The 18,617-nt window shown below is 35.2% G+C and overlaps 1 protein-coding gene across 3 annotated transcripts in view; it reads right to left on the reverse strand.

Moving 5' to 3' along the window:
• AP3B1 (adaptor related protein complex 3 subunit beta 1) overlaps window positions 1–18,617 on the reverse strand; it is a 405,767-nt gene that overhangs the window by 255,308 nt on the left and 131,842 nt on the right. For all 3 annotated transcript variants that reach the window (XM_037800786.1, XM_037800788.1, XM_037800789.1), the window contains exon 3: window positions 16,123–16,197. In XM_037800786.1, coding sequence (XP_037656714.1) covers window positions 16,123–16,197 — 75 coding nt within the window. The remainder of the gene's footprint in view (window positions 1–16,122; window positions 16,198–18,617) is intronic.

Below are 18,617 nucleotides of genomic sequence, written 5' to 3' on the forward strand. Positions count from 1 at the left end.
AATAAAAGCACATAAATACTGCCCAATAAATATTTTCAAAATAAATTGGCAAAATTTACAAATACTATAAGATTACATGTTCAGTGATTCCTCCAATTAAACTGGGATCTTAGGAAAAAAATCATGGTTTATGAAATTATTTAAGCACAATATTAAATTAATTTAACCTAGTTCATAAATTGGGAACAAGAGTAAAATAATTTTTGTTTTACCCAAATTAGTCAACTTAAAATTGTCTTAATATATCTATTCATTTTGATAGCAAAATTCACCTACATGAAATACATAACATCTACTATCTAACAGAAAAATGAAGTGTCTTAAAATGTAACCAAAAGTAAATTAGAAGTACATATCTTCAAAATCCTATAATATAAATTATTCTAATAAAACAAAGTTAAGATGATGGAGAAATAATACATTTTCTATGGAAACGTGTATTCTAGAGATTTCAAGATATACTTCATATTTATTTTTCCAAATTTTGGGTATGTCATTGCAAGATGATTTAAATTACTAATTTAACTTATATGAGGAAAACTTTTATTAGTGACAATGATAACACCCAATCCACTGCTATGCTGTTGAAATAACAGCTGAGATGTTTAGTTCACATCAGTCTTGTTTTTGTAATCACAGTAACATATTATATAAATGAAGTGTGAACCAGCTGATCTCATGCTCCACTTAAACAAAAAATTCTACTGCCACTCTCAGGTCATAGGATTTTATTGACTATATTTGTCATGTAACCATACAACTTTTTCATTAGAATATGCCTTGTTTAAAAAACTAACAGTACCTTAAGCAGTGACTGTAAAATCTCTAATGATCTTAAACTCATCAGTATATTCTGACTACTAAACCACTACAAAATAGTGCTAAGGAATTATGATGCAGAGGTTATAAAAGAGTTAAAGAACTTTCAAGTATGTTGCCAGTTATCAAATTGAAAGCTCTGCATGGCAAACAGTTTCAGAAAACCGAGACTAATGTTTTCATATGATTGATAACTTTCTATATATTTTAAGGCTTTAAAAATAGTTACAGATTTTGGTATTTCAAAAATATTGTTATATAAAGCCGTATTTTTAAATATAGTAGTACCTTAGAGATGTGACTTACCCTCATAACCAAACAGAAAACCAGGAAAACCCATACATTTTTCATATGTTGGACAATAAGCAGCAAAGGACTATGAATCCTGAGAGAGGGAGGCAAACAAGGTGAACCCTACAATAGTACCAGGTTACCACCTGGTAGTATGTTCTAGGCCACCAGAACAAAGAGGGGAAACCCAAAAGAACACAGAAGTCTCATTATGCTGAGGAGGCAGAGGCAAAAAATAGGCTAAATACTTTGCTGCACATGAGTGAGATTAAACCACTTAAGGACAGAGAAAGAACTACTGAGGAGCAGGCAGAACAGATCAGATTACACCAATTTAGGAACAGCTCATGTTTCCAACAGCCAGAGAGAAAAGACCTCATAAATGAAGGAAGCATCAAGTACTACTCTGAGGATAATTAATAGTGGGATTAAATTAGCCCTAGACTTATAGTATTTCTGAACCCACATCAAAAAAAAAAAAAAAAAAGTTTAAAAGAATCAAATGATTCAAAGTAACTTACCTATGCACCACAACAAAATCCAACACAATTTAAAGGAATATAACAAAATCCAGCAACGAACAACATAAAATTTAAATGAATACAACAGAAAATCACTATGGTTGCAAAAAGCAGGAAAATATGAACCATAAGCAGGAGAAAAAAACAATCTAAAGAAACAGACTCAAAATGACAAAAATAACAGAACTAACACACAAGAACATTAAAAGATCTATCACAAATATGCTCCATATGTCCCAGGAGAGGAAAATATGATTATTTTCAGAAGAGAAATTAAAGATATAAAAATGACCCAATGAAACACCAACAGGTGAAACACAATATTTCATATGAAAAATACACCAGAAGAAATTACCAACAGTTAGACATTGCAAAAGGAAAGATCAGTAAACTTGAGTATACAGCAATACAGACTACCAAGTAAAGGACAGAGACAAAAGACTGAAAAAAGGAAATTTACAAAGCATCAGTGACATGAATGACAATATGGATTAGTTTACCATATGTGTACCTGAAGTTCCACAAGGAGAAAAGAGAAAGAAAATATAAATATGAAAAATAATGGCTGAAAATATTCCAAGTTGTAAGAAAACTAAATTGACAGTTGTGAAAAGTTCAACAAACCACAAGCAGAATAAATATAAAGAAAATCATGCCAAGGCATGTGTTCCGGTTTGCTAAAGCTGCCAAAATTCAATATACCAGAAATGGATTGGCTTTTACTATGGGAGTTTATTAGTTCACAAATTTACAGTTGTAAGGCCATGAAAAGGTACCAATTAAAGCATCAAGAGTAGGATAACTTCTCTGAGGAAAGGCTGATGGCATCCAGAGTCCCTCTGTCACATGGGAAGGGACATGGCTGGCTCTGCTGAAAGTTCTCTCATGGGTTTAGCTTCTGGTTTCAGTGGCTTTCTCCAAAAAGTCTTGGCTTCTGCATCAGCTCCTGTAGGTCCTTGCTTGCTTCTCCCAGGGCTAAACTCTGGAATACATATCTTAGCTTCTCTGAGCTCTCTCCAAAATGTCTCTGCCTTTTTTCCTCTCGTAGAGGACTCCAGTAAAGACAATTAAGACCCACCTTGAATGGGCAGGGTCACATCTCCATGGAAACAACATAATCAAAAGGTCCCACCCAAAACAGGTCTGCCCCCACAAGACTGGATTAAAAGAACATGGCTTTTCTGGGGTTTATAACAGATTCAAACCAGCACAGCATATCAAAATAAAATTTCTTAAAGTAAGTGCTAAAAAGAAAGATCTTAAAAAACAGAGGAAAAATGGGAAAATTACATACAAAGAAACAAAAGTAAGGATGATACCACACTTGTCACCAGAAACCAGGCAGCCAGAAAACAATGAAATGATATATTTCAAATACTGAAAGAAAAAAACTGTGATCCTAGAATTCTTTACCCAGCCAAAACATGTTTCCAAATTGTAGGGGGGGAGGGGAAGACTTTTAAAGACAAAAGCTTACAGAATCCATAACCAAGAAAACAAGGAATATTAAAGTTCTGTAGTCATAAGGAAAATTATACCAAATATGAAATGTGGATCTACACAGTGGAATAAAGGCCAGAAATGGTAAATATGTGAGTCCATGTAAAACAGACTTTTTTGCTCATTCTTTTTTTTTTTTTAAATCATTTTATTGAGATATATTCACATACCACGCAGTCATACAAAACAAATTGTACTTTCGATTGTTTACAGTACCATTACATAGTTGTACATTCATCACCTAAATCAATCCCTGACACCTTCATTAGCACACACACAAAAATAACAAGAATAATAATTAGAGTGAAAAAGAGCAATTGAAGTAAAAAAGAACACTGGGTACCTTTGTCTGTTTGTTTCCTTCCCCTACTTTTCTACACATCCATCCATAAACTAGACAAAGTGGAGTTTGGTCCTTATGGCATTCCCAATCCCATTGTCACCCCTCATAAGCTACATTTTTATACAACTGTCTTCGAGATTCATGGGTTCTGGGTTGTAGTTTAATAGTTTCAGGTATCCACCACCAGCTACCCCAATTCTTTAGAACCTAAAAAAGGTTGTCTAAAGTGTGCGTAAGAGTGCCCACCAGAGTGATCTCTCGGCTCCTTTTGGAATCTCTCTGCCACTGAAGCTTATTTCATTTCCTTTCACATCCCCCTTTTGGTCAAGAAGATGTTCTCCATCCCACGATGCCGGGTCTACATTCCTCCCCGGGAGTCATATTCCACGTTGCCAGGGAGATTCACTCCCCTGGGTGTCTGATCCCACGTAGGGGGGAGGGCAGTGATTTCACCTTTCAAGTTGGCTTAGCCAGAGAGAGAGGGCCACATCTGTTTTGCTCATTCTTAAATCTCTTTAGAAGATAAGTGGATACATGGTAATTTAAGGTTAAAACCCAACAGCAACCTAAAAATCTGGACATTACATAAAAAGTACTGAAGGCAGTGGAGATGAAACAGAAGCAGACAGACTGGTAGGGAGGATATGTTCAAATGAGGTTAGAAGGAGAGACATGTGAAGTCCATTCCTCATTTCCAGGGCTTTGTGCCTGGGACTAAATGAATAGTGGATGAAGAGCAAGTGGAAGCACTGAGAAAAAAAAAAAAAAAACTACACTCACTCTTGCCAAAGGAAGGAAAAACTAAAGCCAAGAAAACAATGACCACCAAAAAAAAAAAAAAAACAACAACAATATAGGGGAATTCCAAAAAGGAAAGAGCTAGAGAGGGACTTCCTAAATGCTCTCTACCCACATCTCTCACTGACACCTAAAAATGCATATACAGAACAGATTCAAAGAAGATCAAGAAAAGACAAAAGATTTGAAAAGAGACTGAAGCTGTTGCCAAACAAACAAACAAAACCAGAATTGGTAATTTAAGCTCAGTCAAGATAATAGTCTTCTAAAAAAGGGAAAAACAGGAGAGACAAGCACACCACTTGTGAAGCAAAAAACAAAGAACACAGAATCTTCAAGATTTAATATTCATAACGTCAAGAATATTACCTGAGGAGGGGCAAGATGGCAGCATAGGGAGGTGTGAAATTTAGTTAGTCCTCTGGAACAACTAGCATATAGCCAGGAACAACTAGTAAATAGTCTGGAACAACTGTTGGGGGACATCTGTGAACGGACACACATCATACACCAGTCTAGAATGGGTGGAACAGCTGAGATCACAGCATAAGAACTGGAAACCTGATACTGATGACACCCTCTTCCTGATACCTGGGCCTGTCTGGTCTGGGAAAACGTGATTGGGGTAATCAAGGAAACCAGATACCTAGACAACAAAAAATTAAGAATCACAGCAGAAAAAATGAAGATATGGCCCAGTCAAAGGAAGAAAGTTAAACTTCAGACGAGATACAGGAGTTTAAACAACTAATCAAAGATCTTCAAACAAATATGCTATAGCAAGTTAAAAATCAAATCAATGAGTTAAGGAAAGATATGGCAAAAGAGATGAAGGACATAAAGAAGACATTGGGCAAACATAAGGAAGAACTTGAAAGTTTGAAAAAACAATCGGCAGAACTTAAGGGAACAAAAGGCACAAGAGAAGAGAGGAAAAACACAATGGAAACATACAACAGCAAACTGAAGAGGCAGAAGAAAGGATTCAGGACCTAGAGGACAAGAAATCTGAACTCCTAATCAACAAAAACAACAACAAAAAAAAACAGATAGGGAAAGAATGGAAAAATATGAGCAGGGTCTCAGGGAATTGAACGACCACATGAAGCACATGAATATACATGTCATGCGTGTCCCAGAAGGAGAAGAGAAGGAAAAGGGAGCAGAAACAATAATGGAGGAAATAATCACTGAAAATTTCCCATCTCTTATGAAAGACATAAAATTGCAGATCCAGGAAATGCAGTGTACCCCAAACAATAGATCAAAATAGACCTACTCCAAGACACTTAATAATCAGATTATCAAATGTCAAAGACAAGGAGAGAATTCTGAGAGCAGCAAGAGAAAAGTGATCCATCAACATACAAAGGAAGCTTGATAAGACTATGTGCAGATTTCCCAGTAGAAACCAAGGAGGCAAGAAGGCAGTGGCATGATATATTTAAGATACTGAAACAGAAAAACTGTCAACCAAGAATTCTACATCCGGCAGAGCTATCCTTCAATAATGAGGGAGAGTTTAAATATTTTCAGACAGATGCTGAGAGAGTTTGTGAACAAGAGACCTGCTCTATAAGAAATAGTAAAGGGAGCACTACAGGATCTAGGAAAAGACACACTAGGAAAAGACAGAAGAAAGAGGTTTGGAGAAGAGAGTAGAAATGAAGACTATCAGTGAGAGTAAAAAGAGAGAGAAAGGGGGGTGTCTATAAGAGGGGGTTATAAGGAACTGATACGGGATTCATGGTAGTGATGTTGTTGTCTGACCTTTTCATTGTATTTTAATTTTTTTTCTTCTATCTTTTATATTTTTATTCTTCATTTTTTTCTCTCCTTTTCCTCTTTCTTGCAGAAGAAATGGAAATGTCCTCATATAGGTTGTGGAGGTGAATACATAACTATGTGACTACACTGGGAATCACTGATTGTTTACTTAGAATGGATTGTATGGTGTGTGAATAAAACTGTTCAAAAAATAAAGGGTGATATTGACTGTGTTTTAAAACTTCAATGTCTATGTGAGACCAAAGGAAGTGATGTTTGTTTGGAGGAAAATCTATATTTTCTGTAGCACACTATATAATTTAACTTGTGTGGTCAGTTTATTCAAATACCATAATTACATGGAACCTTGAATAGGGATTGAGATCTTGTTGGTTTTTACAGGTTAGCATGAAACCCCAATACATCCCAGAGTAATCTGGGCAGAGGATAAAAATATATTTGGAAAGGCCCTTTGGGAATATTAAACTTCCCCACCTGGGGAATTTCTGAGATTTTTGCAAGCATTGGGGAATACCATTATAGAAGGCCAAGCCCTCAATCCTGGGGCTTGCCCTTAAGAAGCTTGTTACTGCAAGGGAGAGGCTAAGCCTACTTGTAATTGTGCCTAAGAGTCACCCCCAGAGGGCCATTTTCATTGCTTAGATGTGGCCTCTCTCTCTAAGCCAACACTGCAGGTAAAGTCACTGCCCTCCTCCCTAAGTGGGACACGACTCCCAGGGGTGTAAATCTCCCTTGCAACGTGGGACATGACTCCCAGGGATGAGCCTGGACCCAGCATCGTAGGGTTCAGAAAGCCTTCTTGACCAAAAGGGGGAAGAGAAATGAAACAAAATAAAGTTTCAATGGCTAAGAGATTTCAAATGGAATCAAGAGGTCATTCTGGGTGTTATTCTTAGGCATTTTATAGACATCCCTTTTTAGTTATTAGTGTATTAGAATAGCTAGAAGGAAATAACTGAATCTGTTGAACTGTAATCCAATATCCTTGATTCTTAAAGACAACTGTATAACTATATAGCTTATAGGGTGTGACTGTGTGATTGTGAAAGCACTGTGGCTCAACACTACCTTTATCCACTGTATGGACAGATGAGTAGAGAAAAGGAGGACAAAAAGTAAATGAATAATAGGGGGAGAAAAGGAGTATGAGATGTTTTGGGTGTTCTTTTGTACTTTTATTTTTATTCTTATTTTCATATTTATTTCTTGGAGTAATGAAAATGTTAAAAAAAATTGACTGTGGTAATGAATGCACAACTATGTGATGATACTGTGAACAACTGATTGTACACTTTGGATGACTGTACAGTATGTGAATATATCTCAGTAAAATTGCAATTAACTAAAAAGAAACAAAGAATATAACCCGAGGACACCTTCAATAACATGATGTAAGTTATCTCCTGGGAAAGTATCCCCTCAAAATCAACTAATAAAAGGATAGATCCCAATTGCTTGGAACTCTAAAGGATGATAAAGACTGGAGAAGGACTCCACAAATGATGAATCAAGTAAAGGAAAAATAATCTCCAAGATCAGGTAGGTTATTTCCATCCCAGACCCACCAGTCCATGCCCCTCCCCCTAACTTGGTTCCACACATCTTAGGAATCACACGAAGGCAGCATAGCCTGGAACCTTCTGTCACGGATGCAGACTACACAGCCTTTAACAACAGTGAGTTAGAACCTCATTAATCCAGGCACAAGGACCTAAGTCTGCAGAGAACAAGAGTGAGCCGCTGAGGGCTGCCACATACAAAAGGGCACACAGAAGGGGTGAAAAAGAGAGCCCACAGAGGAAATGTTGGCAAGAGGTGTGTACACTCAATCCAGTCTCTGTTCACTGGACCACGTAAAGGTAAAAAGACTTGTCTGGATTGACCCACCTTTCTGGATTGAAGCCATCTCGGTCCCCAGGATGGGATACCCTAATGGAGAAGAAAGCTGGGGCAGAAATACTTCACACACAAAAAAAGACAGGACGGATCCCAGAACCAACAAATGTAAGGAAAAGGGGGCATTGAGTGAGGGTGAGAATTTAAACAAACCAGAATAAGCTGGACCAAGCTTCAAAGAAGAGCCTTATCACAAAGCCAATACACAGTAAAACACTAAACAAGGGGAAGATCTTCAAAGTTAACAAAATAAAATAATTAGATGCCCAGACATCAGTAAAAAAATTACAAGTCATACTAAGAAACAGGAAGATATGGCCCAGCCAGGGGAACAAATTAAAAGTTCAGAGGAGAGACATTTGTCAAGGTTCTCTAGAAAAACAGAACCAACAGGAGAAATCGGCAAACATTATAAGATTTTTTATAAGAATTGTCTTACATGACTGTGAGAAAATGTCTTTACAGTAACAATCAGGCCAGTGCTTCCTTGACCAAACAACTGGACACCAAAGCCTGGCCAAGTTGACACATGAAGTTAATCATCACAATCCAACCCGTGTCAGTTTGGCAAGTATAAACATCTCCTTAAACCATATTTAATTTCTAAATAATCAACTAATCAAAGAAGTTCAAATCAAATCAACTAACCAACTAATCAATGTTCAAAAAAATCCCCTAAATCAATTCAAGGAGATGAAGGCAAATATGGATATAGAGCTAACGAATACTAAGACAATGTGTGAACATAAAGAAGAATTTGAAAGTAATACATATTACGGGGATGAAAGACACAATAATGGAGATTAACAATACACTACAGGCACTACAGGCACACAGCAGCAGATGTGAACAGGCAGAAAAAATAATCAGTGAACCAGAAGACAGGATAATCGAAATCATACAGTCAAAATAGAGAAAAGAAGAGAAAAACTGAGCACTGACTCAGGGTCACATTTGAGTAACGGCATGAAGTGCACAAATACGTGCGTTATGTTCATTGCTACCATAGAATTACAATTGATTTTTGTATGTTGATCTGACATCCTCATTAAATTCATTTGTCAGGTTTTGTAGATTTTCTTAAGAGTTTGCGACACGTGGTGCAAGTTGCTGGCAACAAGCAACTAGGAAATGAAAGTAAAAAGACAACTCCACTTACAACAGCATCAAAAAGCACTAAAAAGATAGTATGTGCAAAACTTATACATTGGGGGAAGGAAGGGAATGGGATGTTTTTGGATGTTCTTTTTAATTTTAATTTTAATTTTATTTTTTGGAGTAATGAAAATTTTCAAAGATTGATTTTGGTGATGAATGATACTGTGAACAAATGATTAGACACTTTGAATGATTGTATGTTATATGAATAGCTCTTAATAAAATTGCATTAAAACAAAAAATAAACTTATACATGAAATAGGAAAAAAAAAACTGCAAAGGGAAATTTCAGAAAACCATATTCATGGATCGGAAGACTTAATATTATGAAGATAGCATCTCTCCCAAAATTGATCCATTAAGTTCAATGCAATCCAAATCAATCTTAACAGGCTTTCTTTCTTTCTTTCTTTTTTTTTTTTTTTGAGGAAATTGACATGTTGATTTTAACATTTATATAGTAAGATAAACAACCTGGATTAGCCAAATCAAGGTTGAAAAAAGAACATGATTGAAGTGTTTTACTACCTGCCTTCAAGATGCACTATGAGGCTACAATAAACAAGACACTATGGTTTTGGGATAAGGACAAACATACAGATTAATAGAATAGAATAGAGAATCTAGAAATATACTTGCACTTATATAGTAAAGGTTTTTTCACTAAAGTGCCAAGGTAATGCAAGGGAAGAGACAGTCTTTTTAACAAATGGTACTGGAACAATTGAATACCTGCATAGGAAAAAAAAAAAAAAAAAAGTGAACTTTGAACCCTTTCTCACACCATACACAAAAACTAACGAAACAGATTGTGCAGCAAAAAGTTAACAAAGCCGTCCTGACTGCTATTCTTAGGAAGACCTGCTTACAAGGTTGGCCCTGACAGGCATCTGGAAACTTGAATTTCAGGAGTGTTCCCACCATTCCTCTAACCAATAAGGGTAATTTATTGTTCCTAAACTGTTTCTACAAACAATATGGTTTATGCAGAACATCTGCTTTGCTTATGGGAGTCTAGAATTTTGATAAAGGCTAGGCAGACAGTGCCTACATGAACAGTACCCAATAAAACCTGTGGGCACTGAGTCTCTAATGAGCTTTCCTAGTAGACAGTACCTCTTTTCCGTATCTGATTTTGCTAGGTATCCTTTTGCTGTAACTAATCATAGCTGTGGGTATTATTATATCCTATGAGCCCTATTATGTCCTATGAGTCCTCCTCATAGGACTCACCAAACCTGAGATTCCTGATCTTGGGAATCCCAATAACATAGATCATAAACCTAGATGTAATAGTTAAAATGATCAACTTGTTAGAACGAAACAGGAGAAATCTTTGTGACATTAGAATATGCAAAGATTTCTTAAACAGGTAACAAAAACATACCAAAATAAAAATGAAAAAATTCATAAAATGGACTTTTCAAAATTAAACACGTTCTTTGAAAGACATTAAGAAAACAAAAAGGCAAACCAAAGACCAAGGGAAAATAAATAAAAATAAATATCCATACGACCAAAGGCTTGTATTTGACTGTATGACGAATTTTTACATCTCAAAATAGGACCAAAAAAATAACGTGGCTGACAAATAAGAATGTTAAAAGATGCTCAAAATCTTCTACAAGAAAATGCAAATTAAAGCCACAACGAAATACCATTACATACCTACTTAAACGACTGAAGTTGAAGAGTTTGACAAAACCTAGTGTTGAAGGGGATGTAAACCAATTGGAATTCCCAGATATGGCTGGTGGGAATACAAAAATGGTACAGCTACCTTGAAAAACTGTTTGGGACTATCTTCTAAAAGTTAAACATACACTTAACATACAATGGAGGAACTCTTTTCTTATATATTTATCCACAAAAAATCATGTCCACATAAAGGCCTGTATGTAAATATTCATAGCAGTTTTAATCAATCCAAGAGTCTTTCAACTGGTGAATAAACAAATCACAGTATAAACATATTATAACAACAAAAAGAGAGAAAATATGAATGCATGAAATAGCATAGAGGAATCTCAAAAATGGCTTCTTAAGTAAAAAAAGTCAAACACAAGATTAAATAATGTTGTATTCCATTTGTATGAAATACTAGAAAACACTAAAATATGGTGACGAAAGCAATCAGTAATTGTATGGAGACATCTTACCCAAAAATTAACTCAAAATGGATCATAGCCCTAGATGGAAAAGCTAATACTACAAAATTTAGGAATAAACAAGCATTAATCTTCGTGATCTTGCATTAGTCATCAGTTTCTTAAATTTGGTACCAAAAGCACAAGTAATCAAAGAAATAATAGATAAATTAGACTTCAAAATTAAAACCTATTGTGCTTCAAATGATACTATCAAGAGAGTGAAAGATAACCTATGGAATGGGAGAAAATAATTGCAAATCATACATCTGATAAGGGTCTAGTATTCAGAATATAAAAAAATCTTATAACTCAACAATAGAGATTATTTCAATAAGCCAGTTATAAAATGGACAAAGGATCTAAATAGACATTTCTCCAAAGAATACACACAAATGGCCAATGAACACATAAAAAGATGCTGCTCAATATCTTTTCATTTGGGAAAAGCAAATCAAAATCACAGTGAGATACTACTTCTCACTCACTAGGAAGGCTCTAATCTAAAAGACAGACTATAATAATACGTTTTTTAAGAAAAGGAAAATGGTATTCCCTCTCTCTGTGGCCGTCCCTATAAGGCCTATAAGTAACAGAATTAAGACATACTGATTCAATTAGGCCACACCTTAACTGAAGTAACCTCATCAAAAGGTCCTATTTACAACGGGCTCATACCCACAGGAATGGATTAAGTTTAACAACATGTTTTTCCAGGGTATGTGGCTCCAAGCTACCACACCAAGCAATTTCACTCCAAGGCATATACCCAAGAGAACTGAAAGCATATCTTTATGATAAAACGTATACATGAAAACCTGTATAGCAGCACTATTTATAATGGCCAAAAAGTGCAAACAACCCAAATGTCCACCAATTGATGGATAAACAAACTATAGTTTATCCATACTGTGGAATATTATTCAGCCATAAAAGGAATGAAGTACTGATACATGCTACAATGTGGATGAATCTTGAAAACATTATGCTAAGTAAAATAGTTCAGAAAAAAGACCACATATTGTATGATTCCATTTACATAAAATGCCAAGAACAATCCTACAGAGACAGAAAGTAGATTGGTGATTACATAAGGATGGGGAGAAATGAGGAGACTGGGGTATGGAGTTTCTTTTTTGAATGTCTGAAATTAGACAGTAGTTATGGTTGCACAATTCAATGAATATAATAAAAACGACTGAATTATACACTTCAAAAGTGAGAATTTTATGGTTTATGAATTACATCTCAGTAAGTTTTTAAAGAGATGGTTGACTCTTTAAAGCCATAATAATAATATATTTTGGAGGTTTTAGCAAATTTTGAAAATGCATGATAATACAGGAACAAATGGGAAGGGGTGAATGGAAGTTTACTGTTTTAAGGTTCTCATAGGATATGTTAAGTGATATAATGTTATTTGAATGTAGACTGTGATAACTAAAAGATATATATTGTAAACCCTAGAGGTAAACTATAATAAGTTAAAGATGTATACTGTAAACCCTAGAGGAAGTACCTACCAAAAATAAAAAATAAATTAAGAGATATAACTTCTAAAATATTAATAATACTAGACTGCAAGTGAAGAAACTCCCAAAAGCTAGAGAACAATTTTAGAGTTTGAGATATTGGAGGTAGAGTGATAATCACATGATGATCAGGTGAAGCTTTGCAGGGAAGTGAATGAGTTGTAATAGTGTCAGGGAGCAGAAAGATAAATGGCCACATTTATCTTTGTGTCCCAACCTCAACTGATCATGGGTAATATTTTTATGGAGGATGTGCTGAGATGGCTTTTGAGGATGATGTTTTTTACTGTCATATTCAACATACTCAAGGGTTCCTATACTGACTCACATTTTGCCTTTGTATACTATTTGAAGTCATTAGTACGTTTGACCCAACATTACTCGAACCTCAAAGTTCTTTGAATACCTGTTTCAAATTCCAAGTACAAGCCAATAAGGGAGCAGTACCTGAAGGCTCCTGCTACATCCTGCCTTCTGATAGTACACTTACAAATGCTCCAGAAAGAGTACTAGTCTACATTCAAATAACATTATATCACTTAACATATCCTATGAGAACCTTAGAACAGTAAACTTCCATTCGCCCCTTCCCATTTGTTCCTGTTATGCATTTTCAAAATATGCTAAAACCTCCAAAATATATTATTATTATGGCTTTGAAGAGTCAACCACCTCTTTAAAAACTTGAGATGTAATTCATATACCATAAAATTCTCACTTTTGAAGTGTATAATTCAGTAGTTTTTAATATATTCATTGAGTTGTGCAACCATAACTACTGTCTAATTTCAGACATTCATCAGGGCCCCAGGCCCTGATGCTGTGTGAATTTGGACTAGTCACAAAGTTTCCTTTTGAAAAAATGGAGGTAACAATGGGCTAGCACAGTACGTGGAAAAAAAGCATTATAATAGGGGGTGAGAAAATTGAGTTTTGGTAATAAGTTTGGTACGAGTTTAATTTTATATCTAAGGCAAGTTATAAACTGTTTGGGGCCTCAGTTTCCATATTTGTAAAATGAAAAGAATGGAAAAGCTACATAGTCCTTCCTTCAAAGTAAAGTTAATCCCTATGTGCAAACTTAAAAAAAAAGAAAAAGAAAAAGAAAAAACATCTCTGGTGAAAGGAGGAATGAGGGCTCAAAGCAGCATAAAAACCCACGAACAGACTCCATAAAAACAGCCTGGAAAGCACCAGGAGAAGCCCCAAGGTTCCTTTCTGCTCCCTGACACTGTTACAACTCATTCACTCCACTGCAAAGCTTCACCTGACCATCATGTGATTATTACTCTACCTCCAAAATCTCAAATTCTAAAATTGTTCTCTAGCTTTCCATCCGTTTAGCTCTCAGTCTCCCACTTCCAATGAACCTTCTTCATCTTCTCCATCTATTACCCATTTATCCCAACCAAGTCCCTCTGTCAAGCCCATTCCTCAACTTCCTCAACCTCTCTAACAGCATTCCACTAGTTTCTGTAATACAAACCATCCTATACCATTAACACAGGTGACTGTAAAGTCTCTCTTCTTGCCTTTTCCCTGTCTCTCTCTAGGATAGCATCCACTTCCACAGCTCCAACTCTCTGCAAATAGCTCTCAATCCTTAATCTTTAGCTTCAATCGCCAAGCTAAATGTCAAACCCCAATTTTCAGAGGAAAACAAGGCAGCTCCAGCTGAATGTTTCATCTTCCCAAATTCTTCTGCCAATCAATAATGATGAATGCAGAGAAAAAGAAGATAGCTAGTATGCATAGACTTACATGAAATTAAAAACGTGTGTAGACCCTGGGTGTTTTTTAATACATGCATACAATAATACCTACACCTCCTAGGGAGAGGATTAAATTAGTTAATTCACGTAAAGTGTTTAGAACAATGTTTGGTGAACAATAAACACTATGTTTTTCTATAATTATTATAAGATACAATATTCAAATTATTTATGAACACTATCCAATCCATAGTGTATACATGGTATGCATCTCTATCATACAGTTAATCTATTTCATAAATAGATTTGGGGATTGGACATACCAGTATACCAAAGAAAAGATCACATTCACAAGTTTCATAAATAACAAAATGTTAGCCAATACTCAGTACTGGATGAAAAGATAAATAAGGTATTGAATGTAGGGTTATTTGAGGTTCCTAAGGAAACAGTGCTATATTAAACTCATGCCACCAATGCCAAACTAATTTCATTTTCAATTTTAAAAATCACTGGGCTCATGGCACCCTTCACCCACCACACTCCACCTCCAAAGAGGACTACTATTCCAATTTGGTCAATTGCACAATCTAGCATAACTTTTTTGGACAAAGCCTTAGCAGGAGAAACATAAGCTGGATTCATACAAAGAGATCTTACTTTCTCACTCCTTTTCTCTGGTTAATTTTGCTAACAAGGATACTTTGGATAATTAATACCATAACACAAAATCAAAACAACATCAATATCAAAAAGTGACCACACCATGCGTGGAATATAAAATCAGAACTACAAAATTAGCATCCCTGCTGAAATCACACACACATCCTCCTCTTTTTTCTCTCTCTAGGCGTCACCATACCCATGATCTGTTGGCTCAGAATGTTAAACTTATTTATTCATTTATTTTGTAACTTGCAACTAAATGGTAGGCAAATGGTCATAGTAACATGTTTTAAAATTTTATGAAAAGAAAAAAGCTTTAAAGCTTTTAATTGAGAAAAGTCTATTACTTTACCAGACTTTTTCTCTAACATCAAAATGGGGAGACAGAACTTTAGTAACAGACTGCATCAGTCCAGCTCATAGAAAACGGTATTTTCCTGGGACACATTCATTCAATCAATCCACATATATGACCTGAGTGCTTTAGTACATGACAGGAATAGTCTAAGAATCCCGGAAAATATTCTTGACCCTAAGCCTAGAAATGCCAAAAACCTCAAATCATCCAAGGTCTCAATACAGTTAACTAGGCCTGTTTGGCTGGACATATATATGTGAGCTTAAAATTAAGTCCCTAGAGCAGAATTTAAACTAAACTGGCCTTCAGGAAAAGGTAAAAATGCAACAAGTTTACCATTACTAATCTATGGGAAAATTAATCTCAATTTTGCATTTCACATTCTCCACTAAAAATTCAAACCTAGGATTATGTCTGCTCTGTATTCTACTGTACATACATTTAAGATTACGGACATTTAAATTAGAATGAAAATCTGGTAGTACCTAAATTTCTCAATTTTTTCTTATGATGCATTTCAAAATAAATGAAAATTGCACAATGATTCTTTTACAAAAAAAAAGGTATCATGGAAATAATGAATCAAAATGTACCTCAATATTTTTACTGGCCACATTCTTCACAACTGCAGGAAACAGTTCAGATGCATTTTTCCCTTTTGCAATCATCTGAAGAATAAAAGTGGAATATTAGAGTAGAAACTGTTTTTTTTAATTAGCAATGTGAAAACAAAAAAAGATGTTCTTGAAAATTACAGATACATTAAACATTTACAAGATTTTATCAACAAATAAACTGTGGAATGAACTAGCTGTATTCTTTTCAAATTATCCTACTTACCCCAACAATTTGCAGCAAAGACCAAAACTCCCTTGTATCAGTATAAATACATAAATATATAGACATATTAAGGAACAAACATACAGTAATTCAAAACACATTAAAATATGTACACTAGTTTTCTCTGGCTAATGGGATTATAAATACTTTTTTTAAAAAAATAAACATTTGTGCTAGTCTTTATTTTCCAAGTTTCTTACATTTAAAATGTATTCCTTTTGCAATGGGTGAGTGTGATAGTTGGATTCTTGGGTCAGCTTGGCCAGAAGATGGCGCCCAGTTGTCTGGTGAAGCAAGCACTGGCCTAACCATTACTGCAAGGACATTTCATGGCTGGTTAGTAAAACAGATGGTTCGTTTATTAAATCATCAGTCAACTGATTGCATCTAAGACCAACCAAGGGAGTGTCACAATATGAGAATCCAATCAGTTAGATTTAATTCAATTAGTTGAAGACTTTGAAGGGTGAAGAGAGAACTTTTATTTCTTCCTCAGTCAGCCAGCTTCTCCTGGGTAGTTTATTGAAGACCTTCATGCGAGTTGCCAGCTTGCTGCCTACCCTATGGAATTTGGACTCGTGCATCCTGCCCTACAGAATCTGGAGTCATGCATCCTCACAGTTGTGTAAGACACTTTTATAAAATCTCATATTTACAGATATCTCTTGTTGGTTCTGTTCCCTAGAGAATCCTAATTAATACGGGTGTGTGTGTGTGTGTGTGTGTGTGTGTGTGTGTGTGTGTAATAAATGTTACTTTGAACAAACTAATGCTCTTTCTTTGCTTTCTTTTCATAGGTCCCCCTACTTCTCTGACCATTATTTTTCAAAGCTCTCTTCACTGTGTCCTCTCTCTCTGGCCACTGAAGTTCTGTGCACCATCTTTTCAGGCTACACTGATCTAAACTTTCTTAAACTCCTCTAAGATTTTACTCATCCTCATGAACAATTCCTACATCTATGGAGATAATTCCTCAAACTCTAGCTGTAACCTCAAATCTGAGCCCCTAGTTATACATCTCTAACTAGACATCAATGGATGACTCTCTTCCCTAACTTGTGACATCTAAAACAAAACTCATCTTTCATGGTAAAATGATTTTCATGCTAGATATCCTACTTCCACCAATTCTCCCAGATACCAGAAACCACAGAATTATCTTGGACTCTACTCACATCTAAATAGCAAGCATAATTAGATTCTGTTATCTCTTACTTGGTGAACTCATATTAATTCCTTCTTAATGCTACTATCCTGCATGGACTTAAGACTTTCTGGTACTCTCTCCTCCTATCCATAGTATACATTACTGAGCATTTAATATGCTAAAACATTACTTTGCACATCTCAGCCCCCCTCAACGATTTCAAAGGCTCCTGACTTACTAGAACTCAAACCATCTGACTTAATATTCAAATACCCACACAAGTTGGTACTAACACACCTTTTTAAACTCACCAAACACTATTTTTCTACATCAATATTAATATCCAAGTAAACTGATCTACTCACTACCAGAATATTTTCTTGTTCCTCCAAGTTTTGCTCATACCATGCTCCCAACCCACCCAATGCTTTCTACTTTGATAGAAGCATAAGTTCTATGCTTCTATCAAAAACAGCCTTAAATCCACTCATTTTCTGATGCTATACCCACTGCCTAAACCTAGCCCTCTGTGGATCCAATTGTAATTCCCCTAATTTTTTAATCTACACTTTTCATTTGGAATTTCCTATGTGCTATCTTGTATTGGTTAATTTCAGTTTTATGTCTACATTCTAATTTTCTTCACTCCTACTCCCAAAATATACCTTTATGTATTTTAATAGTACAAACTTTGGTAACCAAAAAATAAACTCCAAATTACAGAATAATTTTTTCTCGACTGAACACCATATCTAAGAAACTACTAGAAAAGATCGAGGGTATTATCTCTGTTAATTAAAAAAAAAAAAAAAAAAACCATTATATGAATATTATGTGATATTTTAAGCACTGTAATCTCAATTAGCAGGTTCTCAGAAAAACTTTCTACATAAAGAGAGCTTTAAAATATTCTCTAATTTAAGCTAGTACTTTAAAATTCTTTCTTATCTGTAACATTATTTTGTTTTGAGTATTTTGTGAAACTTGCTGAGTATTACAGAAGATTCAAAAAATGTTATGGCTAAAACATCTTTATATGATATGATTTAAATACTTCTCTCAATTTCCTAATCTGTAAAATAAGAGGGAGGGATTAACAGT

This window comes from Choloepus didactylus, chromosome 13 (genome assembly GCF_015220235.1).
Source record: "Choloepus didactylus isolate mChoDid1 chromosome 13, mChoDid1.pri, whole genome shotgun sequence".
Classification (NCBI taxonomy): Eukaryota; Metazoa; Chordata; class Mammalia; order Pilosa; family Megalonychidae; genus Choloepus; species Choloepus didactylus.